This window comes from Notolepis coatsorum (assembly GCF_963971535.1).
Source record: "Notolepis coatsorum genome assembly, chromosome: 5".
Taxonomy (NCBI): domain Eukaryota; kingdom Metazoa; phylum Chordata; class Actinopteri; order Aulopiformes; family Paralepididae; genus Notolepis; species Notolepis coatsorum.
The window spans coordinates 57,203,655-57,222,482 of record NC_140169.1 but is presented as its reverse complement, the minus strand read 5'-3'; the positions used below and the strand labels follow the sequence as shown (position 1 = coordinate 57,222,482).

Sequence of the window (18,828 nt, the reverse complement as noted above, 5' to 3'; positions counted from 1 at the left end):
GATAATTGGATACTTTTTTTGCATTACATCAGAGACAAGGTAAGGACTATATATATCCAATCTTGCGTTGATCCGATATTTTTATCCCATGATCGAAGCCTGTCTGTGTGTGTGCTGTGTCCCGTTGGTCATCATCACGGCACGGATGGGCGCCCCGCTCTAAACCACATTTCATGTTTGCATGAGGAAGGATAATACCGATAATCTAGCGTTAATTTCAGGATGATTCGATAATCAGGCGATAAGTGGATTTCACTAAAGGGCTGTTTTCGCGTCTTTTCCTGGGATTACTCAGAATCACCCAAACTATACTCATATTCACCACGGTGAATAAAACGGAAATGTACGGATGAAATTTTTTTCTGTTTTTTGCATGTTGACTGGAAGAAACTCACTGACAATCGACAACGTTATTAGATCCATAGCTATAATATTTAATATAGTTTTCAGCACTGCCAACACGGCATTCTCCTCATTGAACAAAGCGCTGGCACACAACGGCCCAATGCCCATAGCGCCCTCTGGCGTCCAATGTGTTAATCACCTGTACATTGTATATTACTATTGTACTTTACTGTTACATTTGTACTCTGGTTGGATGCCAAAGTTATTTTCGTTGTACTGTACTTGTGCTGGGGGTGTTGTTTTAAAACTGATTTTATGGTGGTCTTTATTGTGGATCTATTGTGATGTTACTTGATGACCTGTGAAGCCCATCATTTCGGGCTATACACATACATAAGACTTGACTTGTATAATGACAATGCATCTGAATCTAATCTAATCTATTAATGTGATCCCCATCAAACAAACTAAAACATATGCAATTACTAAACCCTGGGTTACGGCGCATTTATATATATATAAAAAAAAGCTTCGAAGTGAAAAAGAACAGGCATTTAAAAGGAATGACGGACACGCGGGAAAACTAACTCGGAGGGAAACGCAGATGCAGAAATAAACCAAGTGAAGTGGGACGACAACTAGGAAGCTGAAGTGGAGCAGCTGCTCAAGGACGAGGACGTCGGGGAGGCGTGGAGCCTGAACCCACAGAGGACCGGCTCGGGGCACAAGCGGCACCGTTTGCCAGTGGACTTAAATAGCTTCTTTGCACGTTATGAGACCGATGGACCGTCCCGCTTCAAGCCCAAGGGGGACCAGAGAGAGAGAGAGAGAGAGAGAGAGAGAGAGAGAGAGAGAGAGAGAGAGAGAGAGAATAATAGTCACACAACAGGACCAGGGATGTATGGCTTAGCCAATAAAAACTAATTTGGGTTTTCAGCCGCGACTTAAACATGTCTAGGATCTGTGCAGACTGGATTTGTAGTGGCAGACTATTCCACAGCTTGGGGGCAGCAGCCACCGCAAAAGCTCGAGTCGCCTTTAGCCTTGGGACATCTAGAAGTACCTCATTCGATACTTTTGTGCGCTTCCTGTGAACTTCCTGTGCACTTCATGTGCACTTCCTGTGAACTTCCTGTGTGATTCCTGTGCACTTCATGTGAACTTCCTGTGCGCTTCATGTGCGCTTCCTGTGTGCTTCATGTGCACTTCCTGTGCGCTTCATGTGCGCTTCATGTGCGCTTCCTGTGAACTTCCTGTGCGCTTCATCTGCGCTTCCTGTGCACTTCCTGTGCGCTTCCTGTGAACTTCCTGTGTGATTCCTGTGCACTTCATGTGAACTTCCTGTGCGCTTCATGTGCGCTTCCTGTGTGCTTCATGTGCACTTCCTGTGCGCTTCATGTGCGCTTCATGTGCGCTTCCTGTGAACTTCCTGTGCGCTTCATCTGCGCTTCCTGTGCGCTTCCTGTGCACTTCCTGTGTGCTTCCTGTGCACTTCCTGTGCGCTTCCTGTGTGCTTCCTGTGAACTTCCTGTGCGCTTCATGTGCGCTTCCTGTGCGCTTCATGTGCACTTCCTGTGAACTTCCTGTGAACTTCCTGTGCGCTTCATGTGTGCTTCCTGTGCGCTTCCTGTGAACTTCCTGTGCGCTTCATGTGCACTTCCTGTGCGCTTCCTGTGTGACTCCTGTGCACTTCCTGTGCACTTCCTGTGCGCTTCTTGTGTGCTTCATGTGCACTTCCTGTGCGCTTCATGTGCGCTTCCTGTGCGCTTCATGTGCACTTTCTGTGCGCTTCCTGTGCGCTTCCTGTGCACTTCCTGTGTGCTTCATGTGCACTTCATGTGCGCTTCATGTGCGCTTCCTGTGCGCTTCATGTGCGCTTCATGTGCACTTCCTGTGCGCTTCCTGTGTGCTTCATGTGCACTTCCTGTGTGCTTCATGTGCGCTTCATGTGTGCTTCATGTGCACTTCCTGAGAACTTCCTGTGCACTTCCTGTGCACTTCCTGTGAACTTCCTGTGTGCTTCATGTGCACTTCCTGTGCACTTCCTGTGCGCTTCATGTGTGATTCCTGTGCACTTCCTGTGCTTCATGTGCACTTCCTGTGCGCTTCCTGTGTGCTTCATGTGCGCTTCCTGTGTGCTTCATGTGCACTTCCTGTGCGCTTCCTGTGAGCTTCCTGTGCGCTTCCTGTGCGCTTCCTGTGCGCTTCCTGTGCGCTTCCTGTGCGCTTAATGTGCACTTCCTGTGCGCTTCCTGTGCGCTTCCTGTGCGCTTCATGTGCACTTCCTGTGCGCTTCCTGTGTGCTTCATGTGCGCTTCCTGTGTGCTTCATGTGCACTTCCTGTGTGCTTCATGTGCGCTTCATGTGTGCTTCATGTGCACTTCCTGAGAACTTCCTGTGCACTTCCTGTGCGCTTCATGTGCACTTCCTGTGCGCTTCATGTGTGATTCCTGTGCACTTCCTGTGCTTCATGTGCACTTCCTGTGCGCTTCCTGTGTGCTTCATGTGCACTTCCTGTGCGCTTCCTGTGAGCTTCCTGTGCGCTTCCTGTGCGCTTCCTGTGAGCTTCCTGTGCGCTTCCTGTGCACTTCCTGTGCGCTTAATGTGCACTTCCTGTGAACTTCATGTGCGCTTTCTGTTCGCTTCCTGTGCACTTCCTGTGAACTTAATGTGCACTTCCTGTGAACTTCCTGTGAACTTCCTGTGCGCTTCATGTGTGATTCCTGTGCACTTCCTGTGTGCTTCATGTGCACTTCCTGTGCACTTCCTGTGTGCTTCATGTGCGCTTCCTGTGCGCTTCATGTGCGCTTCCTGTGTGCTTCATGTGCACTTCCTGTGCGCTTCCTGTGAGCTTCCTGTGCGCTTCCTGTGAGCTTCCTGTGCGCTTCCTGTGCGCTTCCTGTGCGCTTAATGTGCACTTCCTGTGAACTTCATGTGTGCTTCATCTGCGCTTCCTGTGCGCTTCCTGTGCGCTTCCTGTGAACTTCCTGTGCGCTTAATGTGCACTTCCTGTGAACTTCATGTGCGCTTCATGTGAACTTCCTGTGAACTTCCTGTGCGCTTCCTGTGCGCTTCCTGTGAACTTCCTGTGCACTTCATGTGTGCTTCCTGTGTGCTTCATGTGCACTTCCTGTGCGCTTCATGTGCGCTTCCTGTGTGCTTCCTGTGCACTTCCTGTGTGCTTCCTGTGCACTTCATGTGCGCTTCATGTGCACTTCCTGTGAACTTCCTGTGAACTTCATGTGCGCTTCCTGTGTGCTTCATGTGCACTTCCTGTGAACTTCCTGTGCGCTTCCTGTGAACTTCCTGTGTGATTCCTGTGCACTTCATGTGCGCTTCATGTGCACTTCCTGTGCACTTCCTGTGCACTTCCTGTGCGCTTCCTGCGTGCTTCATGTGCACTTCCTGTGTGCTTCATGTGCACTTCCTGTGTGCTTCATGTGCACTTCCTGTGTGCTTCATGTGTGCTTCATGTGCACTTCCTGTGTGCTTCATGTGCGCTTCCTGTGCGATTCCTGTGCACTTCCTGTGTGCTTCATGTGCACTTCCTGTGTGCTTCATGTGCACTTCCTGTGTGCTTCATGTGTGCTTCATGTGCACTTCCTGTGCACTTCCTGTGTGCTTCATGTGCGCTTCCTGTCTGCTTCCTGTGCACTTCCTGTGTGCTTCATGTGCACTTCCTGTGTGCTTCCTGTGTGCTTCATGTGCACTTCCTGTGTGCTTCATGTGCACTTCCTGTGTGCTTCATGTGCACTTCCTGAGAACTTCCTGTGCACTTCATGTGTGCTTCATGTGCACTTCCTGTGTGCTTCATGTGCACTTCCTGAGAACTTCATGTGCACTTCCTGTGTGCTTCATGTGCACTTCCTGTGTGCTTAATGTGCACTTCCTGAGAACTTCCTGTGCACTTCCTGTGAACTTCCTGTGCGCTTCATGTGCGCTTCATGTGCACTTCCTGTGAACTTCCTGTGCGCTTCCTGTGAACTTCCTGTGCGCTTCATGTACGCTTCCTGTGCGCTTCCTGTGAACTTCCTGTGCACTTCCTGTGCACTTCATGTGTGCTTCCTGTGCACTTCCTGTGCACTTCATGTACGCTTCATGTGCACTTCCTGTGAACTTCCTGTGCGCTTCCTGTGTGATTCCTGTGCACTTCCTGTCCACTTCATGTGCACTTCATGTGTGCTTCCTGTGCACTTCCTGTGCACTTCATGTGCGCTTCCTGTGCACTTCCTGTGCACTTCATGTGTGCTTCCTGTGCACTTCCTGTGCACTTCATGTACGCTTCATGTGCACTTCCTGTGCACTTCCTGTGCGCTTCATGTGCACTTCCTGTGCACTTCCTGTGTGCTTCATGTGCACTTCCTGTGCGCTTCCTGTGCACTTCCTGTGAGCTTCCTGTGCGCTTCCTGTGAACTTCATGTGCGCTTCCTGTGCACTTCCTGTGCGCTTCCTGTGCACTTCCTGTGCGCTTCCTGTGCACTTCCTGTGCGCTTAATGTGCACTTCCTGTGCACTTCCTGTGCGCTTCCTGTGAACTTCCTGTGCGCTTCCTGTGCGCTTCATCTGCGCTTCCTGTGCGCTTCCTGTGCGCTTCATGTGAACTTCCTGTGCACTTCATGTGTGCTTCCTGTGCACTTCATGTGAACTTCATGTGAACTTCCTGTGCACTTCCTGTGAACTTCCTGTGCACTTCATGTGTGCTTCCTGTGCACTTCCTGTGAACTTCCTGTGTGCTTCCTGTGCGCTTCCTGTGCACTTCATGTGAACTTCCTGTGCGCTTCATGTATGCTTCCTGTGCACTTCCTGTGCACTTCCTGTGAACTTCATGTGAACTTCCTGTGCGCTTCATGTATGCTTCCTGTGCACTTCCTGTGCACTTCCTGTGAACTTCCTGTGAACTTCCTGTGCGCTTCATGTACGCTTCATGTGCACTTCCTGTGAACTTCCTGTGCGCTTCATGTGCACTTCCTGTGAGCTTCCTGTGCGCTTCCTGTGAACTTCATGTGCGCTTCCTGTGCACTTCCTGTGCACTTCCTGTGAACTTCCTGTGCGCTTCCTGTGCACTTCCTGTGCGCTTCCTGTGCACTTCCTGTGCGCTTCCTGTGAACTTCCTGTGAACTTCCTGTGCGCTTCCTGTGCGCTTCATCTGCGCTTCCTGTGCGCTTCCTGTGCGCTTCCTGTGCGCTTCATGTGAACTTCCTGTGCGCTTCATGTGCACTTCCTGTGCACTTCATGTGTGCTTCCTGTGCACTTCATGTGAACTTCATGTGAACTTCCTGTGCACTTCCTGTGAACTTCCTGTGCACTTCATGTGTGCTTCCTGTGCACTTCCTGTGAACTTCCTGTGTGCTTCCTGTGTGCTTCCTGTGCGCTTCCTGTGCACTTCCTGTGCACTTCCTGTGCGCTTCATGTATGCTTCCTGTGCACTTCCTGTGCACTTCCTGTGAACTTCATGTGAACTTCCTGTGCGCTTCATGTATGCTTCCTGTGCACTTCCTGTGCACTTCCTGTGAACTTCCTGTGCACTTCCTGTGAACTTCCTGTGCGCTTCATGTGCACTTCCTGTGCGCTTCATGTGTGCTTCCTGTGCGCTTCCTGTGCACTTCATGTGTGTTTCCTGTGCACTTCATGTGCACTTCCTGTGCACTTCATGTGCATACTGTTTGCTGATTTCTCATCTGCCTTTTAAAGGAACACGCCAACATTAGCGATTGCCGTCTTCTCCAGAGTCAGACTAGAAGATAGATAGCAGTTTCCTCTTTGTGCGTTCAGTAGAAAGTTATCGGGCTGCAAGCTAGCCTAGTTTAGTACATAATAATAATAATAATAATAATAATAATAATAATAATAATAATAATAATAATGGATTGGATTTATATAGCGCTCTTCGTGACACCCCAGAGCGCTTACAGAGTCCATTATTCGTTCATACACAGTCATACCGGTGGTGGTAAGCTACAATTGCAGCCAGAGCTGCCCTGAGGCAGACTCACGGAAGCGTGGCGAATAATCATCGCCTACGGCCCCTCCGACCACCACCAACATTCATTCACATGCATACACATTCATACGAGGCAAGTAGGTTAAGTGTCTTGCCCAAGGACACAACGGCAGTGGGATGGACATGGGCTTGAGCGGGATTCGAACCACCAACCCTTCGATCATTGGACGACCCGCTCTACCCCTGAGCCACGCCGCCCCACGTAACAGCACAGTACAAGTTAATTGAAGCGTATACGGACCACTAGCCTAGCTGTTGGCCAAAAACACCTCTCCCGGAGTTTTAAGCTAGGCTAGTGGTCCGTATCCGCTTCCATTCATTATTTATATATTTAATTTTATGAAATAGTATGTGCTTACTGTTGTCAATTACATGTAATAATCTCCTGAGATTATCTGCGGCTAAGCGTCCCCGGATAAATCCGGTTTGATCACAGTGTACCAGCACCGTCATATACTTCTGCAGACGACGGGCTAGTACTTTGGCAAACATTTTTAGATCGGCCCTGAGAAAACTCAGGGGCCTATAGCTGCCACAGTCATTGGGGGTCCTTGTCCTTGTTGAGTAGTAAAGAAATTAAAGCCATATTTACATCTCTCGAGAATCCCCCCTGTTCAATGGCGTGTTCAATTAGGGGTGGACGGTATAAACGGTATACGGTATAAACGGTATGAATTTGCGCTACGGTATGGATTTTCACTATGCCTTGTGACCGGTAGACAGAGCAGCTAGTCACAGCAGAAGCAATGACGTTAACGTTACTTGACGATTCACTCGATGTTTGCAGTGGTCGTTGCATAGTGTTTAATTGTACTGAGTTTTTCTCCACTTGTTCACGGACCTTGCCATATAGTTTTAGGCATTTCAATTTGGCTAAGGAGGCTGAGAGGAGACTTGATTTAGCGCAGCAATGGGGCTAACGTTAGCCACTAAGCTAACTCACGTTAGCCACTAAGCTAATGTTCTAACGTCACTCTGCGGCACAGTTTCATTAGTGAGGAAAGGGCGGGGGGGTATATTGACGAGGCTTGAAAACGGAGGTTCAAAGATAACTTCACATTTATTTGGCTATTCGTTTCTTTATATAGCTTCATCCATCGGGCTGCTCCCGTTTCTCTGTGTTGACAAATCCTGGTGTGACATCATCACCTACGGCATCTTAGGAAGCTCAAACCTCAAACTCAAACCTATTACATCACACTCTCTCGCTCTCTCTCTCTCTCTACGTTGTCAAACATGTACACTAAAGTTAAGTTATGTTGGAGTTGTATTGTGTTTGAGTTGTTTGAGGGAAAGAAACCTCCTGTCCTGCTGTAGTTTTTATTTTAACTTTGTGCCGCTTGATTTGATTGTATTTAATGAAAACAGTGTTTTTCCAGAGACGGAAGTAACTTGAGAAAAGGTTTTGCATTTTTCTATTGCAGTTTTGCACAATAAATGTTCTTAAAATACCTCTGTACTATGTGAAAGATGTCCTAGTAATACAAGAGTACAGTATAATAATAGCTGCCAGTGTTAGGCGGCTACGTGGCGTAGTGGGCAAGGCGCTCGCCACGAATGACGGAGACGCTGGGCTTGCCTGTTCGAGCCCAGCGCTCCACATTGCTTTCAGTTTAGCTGGTCGTTCATACTAATACACATTGGCCGTATTAGGTGGTGGGAAACTGATGGGTGGGGATCGGGCGTTGTGGACAGCAACTCCTACAGGTCGGTTGGTCGGCGCAGTAGAATCAGGAAGTGTCGGGGGCAGCGTGAGCCTCCCACGCGTTACTCCTCGCCACTGAGAGATCGAGCTGCGCAGGTGAAAAGATGCGACTGCTGTTACCTCAAGTACCGGAGGGGACTTGTGCTATGTATGACTTAGTCCACATTGCAGCCGGCTTGTGGGAGGCAAGAAACAGCGTTCATGACAGGGGGGGGGGGGTGAATTGGATGATACGAAATTGGGATGGGAGAAAATATAGAAAATGGGAGAAAAAGTGGATAAAAAAAAAATGCTGGACTAACTATGCAGCTTATAATAATGATTAAATAATGGTGCATTTATATACTGTAGCACTTTTATCCAAAGCGCTTTTTGATCCACTTTTTCTCCTTATTTTTCTATTTTTCTAAGAAAAATAATAGCTGCCAGTGTTTTACCCCTTCAGAAGCATTATATAGACATTTTAAGATAAATGAATATACCGTCCGTGATATATACCGTTACCGTCTATGCTTCAAATTATACCGTGATATACATTTTAGACCATACTACCGTCCAGCCCTATGTTCAATCATCTCGAGCAACAGTGGTCCTAACTGGTCCCAGAATGCTAAGTATAATTCAGGTCGAATCCCATCCCAGCCTGAGCCTAGTGCCTTACCCCCCCTCTGCATTTCAGCAATTGTCTCTCTGTAAGAGTGATTGGTCTCTCCAGTTCCTCGGCCTCTTCCTTGGATCATTTTGGTAATTTAATGCCTGTCAATAAACGTTTCAAATTTGGAACGATCAAAGTTGACATCTGAGCTATACAGTTGTGAATAAAATTCTCTAAAAGTGTCATTGATATTTTTTGAGTCTGTAGTAACTACTCCTTGTGTCCTGATTGAAGGGATATCCGAGAATTGATCATTTGCACAAATTCTCATCTAGAACCATGAAAGTAATAATTTTGTCTCGTCCTATGTATTAAAAACTCAGAGTGTTGTCTAAGTATGGAGTTTATTTCTTTTTTAACTATCATCCGTTGTATGTTAATTTGTTCATTGTAATTAGTCTGCAGTCCAGCGTATACAGTAGGTCCGCGTATAGCGTTTCCAGTTTTTCCAATTTCTTTTAACGAGATTTACGCAAGTTGGAAGCGAAGAGTGTGACATGACTTATGACAAAGCCATTTACTGCATTTCACAGGACTCTAGGGTCCTCCGCCATGCCGATGTAAATCCTCAAAAAAAGAAAAGTCTCTGAATTCCGCACAGAAGTCTTAATTTTTTTTACAAGGATGAGTTAAAAAACGCCATCCGGGAGCTTTTGTGGATAGTTTGTCAAACGATGCTGTAAAAACAATCCCTTTGTGATCCGAAAGAGCTATAAGGGAATCAGTGAGACATCGAAATGGTCAAACAATTTAGGGGATGAGAAATACGTAGTCAATCCTAGTCGAGAAGGTTTTGTGTCTGGCTGACGGGCAAGATTCAAGATATTTTTTTTTTTGGAAATATACTTTTGGATATTGCACCTACTACAGAAAAACGTGAGTGTATCTGAGGGGTTACAAAACCCTGACTGTATTAAAGATTGTGATAGATTAAACCACTGCTAGTTATGTACTTTAATTACTGGCCAGACAGTACATCAAATATAGATGGTGAACACCCACAAGAACACGGCATTGACAAAGAAATAGTATTTGAGGGTAATTTATTATTATTAGGCAACATTAGGTTACAGAATGAGAATTAGGGTCGCGCTTGTATGGCGAAGAATATGCGTAAAGTCAGTCAATAGCATGAGTCACTAAGAATAGCAGGAATCCTACGATGGGTCTAAGTTGACACCACCTGTCGTATAGTAGCAACTATATAGGGCAACACTGGTACCGCCTGGAGACAATGGGTTCCCTCCGGGGATGTAAGGCCTGGAGGGTAGAGGAATGTTCTGGTACTCCGTCTGATTCAATGAGGAATAAAGAGACTCCAGGTACAGGAGTCGGTCCTTGTAAACTCCCTTGATCAGCAGCAAAGCAATAATTGTAATCCAAATGCTCGATAGCATTGATGACAGCTAACCAGCCTCCGTCCACGAGGCCAGCCCGAGTTGTAATCCTCACGAGGTTGAATCCCAAACAATAGTGGAAATCAACGATGCTCTTCTCCGGGTACCACGTTCCAAATCAATATAATCCAACCAGTAATGGTTCTGCAATCGCCGACGCCGATTCTCCTGTGTACATGTCCAACGGTTCTCCGCCTAGGACTCCTCGGGTGTGGGCGACGTATTTAGGCCACACACCCTGGCTAAGTACACTAGCTAAAGACACGACGAACCGCTGGGTAATGCTACACACGAACGAACTGTGGCCGCACAATATACAATAAATGAACGACTATTTACTTCACATTAGATTAGGTCGAACTCGACGTTACTGCATTAAACTCTGACACTTTACTATTCTATTCGCACGTGGTTCTCAATGCTCTGTTAGACGCAAGGTTGCTCACTTCATTGCACGTTGACTCGTGGTGAAGGTGGGGTAAGGTACTGAACGTAACGGTGTGCGCACCTTGCGCTGTATTTATACTTAAGTGAATATCTAGTCCCAAACCGCAGTCTTTGTCTGGTATCAATACGCTGACTCCGGGCATGTCCTGACATGCCTGAACTTGTCTTTGAACCTGTCGTTGGGGGCCTGCGCGCTGGCGCCTGGGGGCGCTGTCCAATAAGGAGAGCGAATATTACTCTGGTTTGAACGCAGGTAAAGGGATATTCCGTGTATATATATAAATAATATACAAAGTATATCAAACGATAAAGGTAGATTCTCAGTTTAATCTGGCCCTTCACAACAGTGAGTAACACGTTTTTCTACAACTCAAGTTAGGCACCATGTTCATCGCCCCCTTCTGCCAACAGCTGTATACATGTGTGAGTGGGAGAGGAACAAACGCGACCCTCCTGAGGGAGCTGAGGGAGTGACGGAGGGAGCATCAGAGGGAGCATCAGAGGGAGCATCAGAGGGAGCATCAGAGGGAGCATCAGAGCGAGCAGCGGAGGGAGCAGCTGAGGGAGCAGCCGAGGGTGCGGCAGCGGAGGGAGCGGCAGCGGAGGGAGCAGCGGAGGAGGGTGCCACCGCCGCCGCAGAAGCAGCCGCGCCAGGGTCCGCGGAGGTGGGTGCTGCGCCCGCCTCGGAGGAGGAGCAGAGCTCTTCCAAGCAGCCGCCCGCCGTGGCGGGGGTGACCTACGAGCTTTGCGCGGGGCTGGTGGACAAGCCCGACCTCTCCCTGGAGGAGATCGCACGGCAGGAGGTGCTGGAGGAGTGTGGCTACGACGTGCCCACCTCCAAGCTGAGGAGGATAACCTCCTACAGGTCAGTGGAGAGTGTGTGTGTGTGTGTGTGTGTGTGTGTGTGTGTGTGTGTGTGTGTGTGTGTGTGTGTGTGTGTGTGTGTGTGTGTGTGTGTGTGGAAGGAGGGTAGAAGTACAAATCAGTGCATTATAAGGCATCATACATGGGGAAATCCAGCTGCATTGATCTGTAAAATAAACGTATCTAAATAAGTGTGCATGCTATTCTATTAAATGCATAAACATGACGCTGTAACATTAGCTAGTTTAAAATTAGGGATGTTCGATGTTGGCTTTTTTTTTACCGATATCCGATATACCGATATTGTCCAACTCTTAACACTTTGAGTGCCAGCCACGAGAAATCTCGTTAGTTCATGCCATGCGTTGAGTGCCAATGACGAGAAATCTCGTTATTTAATCGTTATTTCTTTTATTAGTGATTTCCATACATTTTTCATCAACCTAGCCTCACGTTACCATTGGGACTGTATCTGGCCTCGAACAGGGAAAATACCGCCCCCTATCGTCTCCCGGATGGTAATGCACGCATTGGAATGGACTCGATGAAAATGGATGAGAAAAGAAAAATCCGGAATCCACATTTTACTTCTCAGGCATGTAACCCGAGCCGATCGGACTCATTGTGGTCCCTCAGAACAGCGTGGATTATGTGTTTCGAGTACCCAGCGTTGGATCAATAAACGCGATCGATATTTGGAATGGCGATCAGGAATTGGAATAATCTTTTTGGAGAACATCTGATCTGAGGTAAGGAATCTATTTGACCAGTCTTGGGGTAAAAAGTTTTCACATAATTATATCTCAAAGTGTCCCCTATATGTGTATGTGTTTGTGTGTGCTGATCAGGAAATAGATAATCGATTTTCAGCCCGCTTCTCTAGCGTGCATAAGTACACATATACTATCGATAATCTAGCGTTTATTTGAAAACGATTCATAAATAGTCCGAAGAATTACAACGTGTTTTGTGTATTCCACTAAAGGGTGATTCCTGCAGAATAAAAAAATTGATTCTGGAAATTTCCAAAAACTAGCGTTTTTCAAAATGGTATAAAACGGAAATGTACTGATGAAAAAAACAATCCGTTTCGTACATGTTGACTGCAAGTAAGTCATTGATAAGCGACGGCCGTATTAGACACATAGCCATAATTTAAGATATAGTTTATGCTTTCGCAAATGTGCTCGCCCTCTCATTGACTTAAGCGCTGGCACTCAAGCGCTAAATCGTGCGCCCCCTGCTGGCACTCAAAGTGTTAATTTCCGATACCGATATCAACCGATACCGATATATGCGGGGTTTCCCCCCCAAAAAAACAGAATCATTTCAGGTAATTAACATTACATATCTCTTGTCGTGGAATTAACACAACATTATGCATACTTTTGACAATAAATAAAATTATAATTTGTTCTTACCGATATTACTGGACATTTTCTTTACCAATAATTTTCGATATTACATTTTAATGCCAATATCGCCGATAATATCCGACATCCGTATAAAAAAATTATCACAATTGAGCGAGATAAAAATTAGAGCCTTGGGCCAAGTATTTGTAGGTGTTATGTTTCTGTTTTCTTTTTCCTTCTTTTCTTTTTTTGTTATTGTTTGAGAGCTGCTTTATGTTGGTTTTGGACAAGTAAATTTCTCACGGAGCTGAAGCAAACCGTGTTATAAGAAGGTAAGATATCCTGGAGAGAAGGGTCGACGTTTCTCCACGGCGGTCGTGAGGTTTTCTGTGGCAGCTCATCGCACAACAAGGCTTCCAGACCGTGTTTTAACCCAAAAGTCTGAACAAATAAATAACGCACATCCTCCGTTCCTTGGTGCTGAGCCAAACTGTAAAAACAGTAGTACATGAAACAAAGCGGGGCTCGCAACTCACTTTTGATGCTCCAAGGTGTTTTAATTGTGACAAAAAAATAGCAGAATACATACAACGTTTCGACCCTTCCGGTCTTTTTCAAGTCCGGTCTTTTTTAACCCAAAAGTCTGCCCATCAACACACACCAACCAGAGAAACCCTCCCAGAAGGCGTCTAACTCCCCGCCCCCATGACGTCAACTCCACATTCTCTATTGTATCAAAAGTACCACGATGAGACAATAAAGTATAAAGACTAATTTCCTTTGTGGTCCCAAGATCAAGTAGGCAGACGAGCAGAAAATTGATAGAAATGCAATCAGCAGCCCAAATTAAATATATATTACATACATAATAATGTATACATTCTGTTGCATACATATGTTATATATTTGTGTAGGTGTTATATTCTCAACTGTTTCAGCTTGCAACCAGCAGAGGACTGTAAGGCTGATAATCGTAAGGTCAAAGGTCAAACCCATTGAGGATAGCGAACACCTAGGCGGCTGGGTGGCATAGCGAATATTGCGCTCGTCACCAATGCAAGCGACTCCGGTCTCGAATCCCGGTGTCAGCATTGCCTGCGGCTTGGGCCAGTCGTCATACTATCTCAATTGGCAGAGGTAGCGGGTGGAAGTTGATGGGTGGGGATTGGACGTTGTGGACAGCGACAGGTCGGTTGGGTGACGCCTGCACAGCAGAGACGGGAAGTATCGGGCGCAGCGTGAGCCTCCCACGCGTTACTCCTCGCCACAGAGTCCGCGCTGGAAGGTGAAAAGATGTGACAGGCTGCCTTCTCGTGTACCGGAGTTAACACGTGATGCAAGGCTTCTATCCTCACTACAGCCGACCAGTGGGAGGCATAGTCTAGCAACGTTCAAGACAGGGGAGGGGAGAATTGGCAATACGAAATTGGGATGGGGGAAAAATAGAAAAATAAGGAGAAAAAGTTGATAAAAAAAAAAAAAGGATAGCGAACACCTACAACCATACCCAGACATCCACTATGCCCTGGTAAACTTGACTTTTTTTTTTAACTCAGTCCTTTCTTAACCCAGTCCTTTTTTAACCCAGTATTTTTTTAACCCAGTCCTTTTTTAACCCAGTCCTTTCTCCAGACCGATTCGGTGGCTTTGCTAGTACGTTTTGTTTTATTGTGTTTGTATAGTTTTTTTGTTTGTTTTGATTGATTTATTTGACTGGCTTTACAGTTGTCATGGCGCGTGTGACAAAACATCAGTACCACTGATTCGTATGAACCCGGTGCAAAAATCGGGACCGTTAAAATGTCCACTTTCTCACCAAATTGAACAGAGTTCTACGTTGCCATTTTAAGTATTTTACAAGAACTGAAAACATGTCTCTAAAGGTACAGTGGGACTACAGGAGCGACTTTCGTCTCACTGAGGTTGTAGGTGTAATATCCAAACATCTTGTAGTGAAGAACAAACACCCTTGAAGCCAGAGTAGGTGAATAACGGGAGTCTTGAACGCGAACGACAGGACCACGTATATATAGTTTACAATTTAAGAAAAGAAAAGAAAACATAACACTTCAACATTGTCGCATGGTCAGAAAACGATGACGCTTAAATCTACGCTCCATTCACAAAACTACGCTGACTCCATTCACAAAACTCTACGCTGGCTCCATTCACAAAACTCTACGCTGCTCCATTCACAAAACTCTACGCTGCTCCATTCACAAACCTACGCTGCTCCATTCACAAAACTACGCTGCTCCATTCACAAAACTCTACGCTACTCTATTCACAAAACTTCGCTTCTCCATTCACAAAACTCTACGCTGCTCCATTCACAAACCTACGCTGCTCCATTCACAAAACTACGCTGCTCCATTCACAAAACTCTACGCTACTCTATTCACAAAACTTCGCTTCTCCATTCACAAAACTCTACGCTGCTCCATTCACAAAACTACGCTACTCCATTCACAAAACTCTACGCTGCTCCATTCACAAAACTCGACGCTGCTCCATTCACAAAACTCTACGCTGCTCCATTCAGAAACTCAGTCTACGCTCAGAAACTCATATTTCTTTAACACCCTCCCCCCCCGTGGTTCGCAGGTCGGGCGTGGGCGTGACCGGCTCCAAGCAGACCATGTTCTACGCCGAGGTGTCGGACGGCGACCGGGTGGGCGAGGGGGGCGGCGAGCCTCAGGAGGGCGAGCTGATCGAGGTGGTGCAGGTGCCGCTGCACGAGGCCATGACATTCGCGTACGACGAGAGCGTGCCCAAGACCATGGGCGTCATCTTCAGCTTCATCTGGTTTCACAACAACATGTCTCCCAAGTACAAGATCTCCACCAACGTGTAACTCCACCCCCCCCTGCCCCCTGCCCCACCCCTCTCTGTCTCCAACTCCCACCCCCCCATCATCCTCCTTGTCCACAGGGTGTTCTTATTTCCACATGTGGGCCAAAGGGTTTTTTTCTTCTCCATTCTTTTAGAGGTGCACTTGATTCAACTTCAGCTTTACATTGACAGGACGGGGCTTCTGCACTTTTTCCATGGGGCCGGGGGGGGGGGTTCCATTTTAGTTTCTGTCTGGTGAGTTCAATCAAGTGCGAAGGGTGTGGGTGTGATGAAGTAAACCGAATGACGTTGGAACCCTGCTCCAAAATGTCTGCCTCTTAACATCTCCCCCCCCCCCCCCCCCCGTCCTGCTCCTGGCCTCTGCTCATGTCGGTGCTCGATGCGAGGGTGGCCTCTTCTCATCCGGTCGCCGACATGGTTCTTTGAATTTAGCCGTCGTACTTTTCTTTTATTCTTAATGTGGTCTTAACACTTTGAGTGCCAACGACGCTATATGTCGTTAGTTCATGCCGACCGTTGAATGCCAGCAACGCTATATAGCGTTTGTTTGTAGTTTTTTCTATTATTATTAGCGATTTTAATTCATATTTCATCAATCTAGTCTCACGTTAGTGCAGCAACCTCTCTCTGAGCTCCATTGGGAAAATACTGCCCCCTATCGTCTCTCCCTGTGTAACTGCACCCCATTGGATTAGACTGATGGGTGGGGGGGGGGGGAATCCAGTTTCCTCATTTTACTTATCCGGCAAGCCATCCGAAGAGATCGAAGTGATTGCAGAGCCGGAAAACAGCGCTGAATCAATAAACGTGATCGATATTTGGAATGGCGATTAGGTATTGGAATAATCTTTTTGAAGAACATCTGATCTTGATTGATTGATTGATTTTTATTGTGGAGTAAAAGACAGCATCCAAGGGATAAAAACATGAGAAAGTGCAAGCACTTATTTCCATCATGGTCCCTGATTTTGGACATGGACAGACATCATAAAAACATAGAGCATCATAATAAAACAGAGCATCATAATAAAACATAGAGCATCATAATAAAAAACATAGAGCATCATAATAAAACATATCAACCCCATAAAACACGCCCTACCCTCTCCTTCCTAGACGTGGCTATTCTATACTTCACTGGCTAGCCATTTCTTTGTGGCACGTCTAAAGCTTCCCCCTGAGGTAAGGAATCTATTTTACCAGTCTTAGGATAATCGGATTTGTTTTCACAGAGATATCAGCGTTTGCCCTATGTGTGTGTGTGTGTGTTGATCAGGAAATGAGAGAATAGATTTTTCAGCTCGCTTCTCTAGCGTGCATAAGTACACATATACTATCGATAATCTAGCGTTTATTTGAAAAACGATTCATAAATAGGCAGAAAAATGACAACGTTTTTTGTGTATTCCAGAATATTCCAGTAAATGCCGTTTATCACGGAATCTTTATATTTTCCTGAAACTTTCAAGAAAACGAGGGCTTTTCAAAATGGTATAAAACGGAAATGAACGGATTAAAAAAAAAATCCGTTTTGACAATGTTGACTGCAAACAAGTCATTGATAAGCGACGGCCAGATTAGACACATAATTTAAGACATAGATTATGCGTTCACAACGCTATCATTGAAGTGGGTGCTGGCATTCAACCATGTTTTGACCATGTTCACCAGTGGCATCCAAAGTGTTAATGGGGACATATTATGTATCATTTTTCAAAAAGATTTATACAACTTCCTTGAATCTGTGGGGGAAAGATTTTTGTTGTGTTTTTTTGCAAGAAACAAGCCTAAATGTTTAACGGCACGCGCCGCTCTGGTGGGTGTAGCAACACGACCATGCTTTAAATATTCCCCCGTCTGCCCAGCGACCCCACGACCCAGAGTCGAAACGAGACCTGGCAGTACATTAAGCTGGCAGCGCTCCAGGTTCCGGAGAGCGTTGCTAATCGACTAATTAAAGGTTGTTTATTGCTTGTGACATTACATAGGGCAATAATTCTGAACAGCTTCAAACACCCTGGCCCAAAACGGCAAAGAGTACTGATGTCAGCACCCCACCTCGCCTAAATAACATTTCCGACTGATGGATCCTTACGAAGACCAGAAAAACAACAAACATGCTCCATAATATGTCTCCTTTAACGTCTTTTGCTCAAAATAGAAAACATGCCATACGCTGGTGGCCACCGGCGCTTTAGAATTTTCTCTTGTCGTTTGTTTGTTTATCCTTTCATTTGTCGTGCTGCCTGGGCACACGTGGCTGTGTTAACGCTGGTTTGTCGTGCTGCCTGGGCACACGTGGCTGTGTTAACGCTGGTTTGTCGTGCTGCCTGGGCACACGTGGCTGTGTTAACGCTGGTTTGTCGTGCTGCCTGGGCACACGTGGCTGTGTTAACGCTGGTTTGTCGTGCTGCCTGGGCACACGTGGCTGTGTTAACGCTGGTTTGTTGTGCTGCCTGGGCACACGTGGCTGTGTTAACGCTGGTTTGTTGTGCTGCCTGGGCACACGTGGCTGTGTTGACACTGGTTTCCTTCGGCTACGTCCGTCTGCCCTTGACGAGGACGTGATCCAGGGATGCAAAAAAACCGCTTAAGTCAGTGGAGGAGGGGCCTTCTAACGCCAGAGGCCTTCAAAAGACAGTGATGAGTGTTTTATTTACCGTACCACCGCTTGTTTTAGGCATGCCTGATCCCGTCACGACCCACAGCCTTGAAGCAATACTTGTCATAGCACAAACAATCAGTCATTGTGTCACTGAAGTTAACCCTCCACCTTCGTCGCTAGGCCACAATAGAGTTGTGGAAGTGGCAATAGATGTCCAATTCACCCTTTGCTAAACTCCTCCCTTGCGCAGGTCCAATGATCGCTTGGAAAGCCTATTTGGACGTCCGACACGTCCCCAAGGCGTTTACCTAGTAAGCATTTCCCTAGTTACCAGTGGTGAATACGGTTAAAGGTTGTCTGCAGACTAACATTTTGCTATCGATAAATGATGTTGATGCACTGCTGGCTAGCTAACAGAAGCCGAGAGAGCTAAAAGAGCAGTCATTACTTTTAAATTTATTTAATTTTTTTATGTTTTTGGTAGATTTGTATTGGTTTTTACTACCGGGCAGTCCGGTAGAGAGAGAGAGAGAGGAAGAATGGGAGCCAGAGCAGGGGAAGACATTCGGCAAAGAACACCGGGTCCGGGAATCGAACCCGGG

At 46.5% G+C, this 18,828-nt stretch overlaps 1 protein-coding gene across 1 annotated transcript in view; it reads left to right on the top strand.

Annotated features, from left to right (window-relative positions):
- Positions 1–15,757, top strand: part of nudt14 (nudix (nucleoside diphosphate linked moiety X)-type motif 14) — a gene marked incomplete at its 5' end in the record, with an annotated part of 28,149 nt that extends 12,392 nt beyond the window's left edge. The window contains 2 exons of the mRNA XM_084314639.1: positions 10,961–11,414; positions 15,373–15,757. Of these exons, the coding sequence (XP_084170765.1) occupies positions 10,961–11,414; positions 15,373–15,622 (704 nt within the window). The 3' untranslated portion in view covers positions 15,623–15,757. The remainder of the gene's footprint in view (positions 1–10,960; positions 11,415–15,372) is intronic.
- Positions 15,758–18,828: the final 3,071 nt, after the last annotated feature.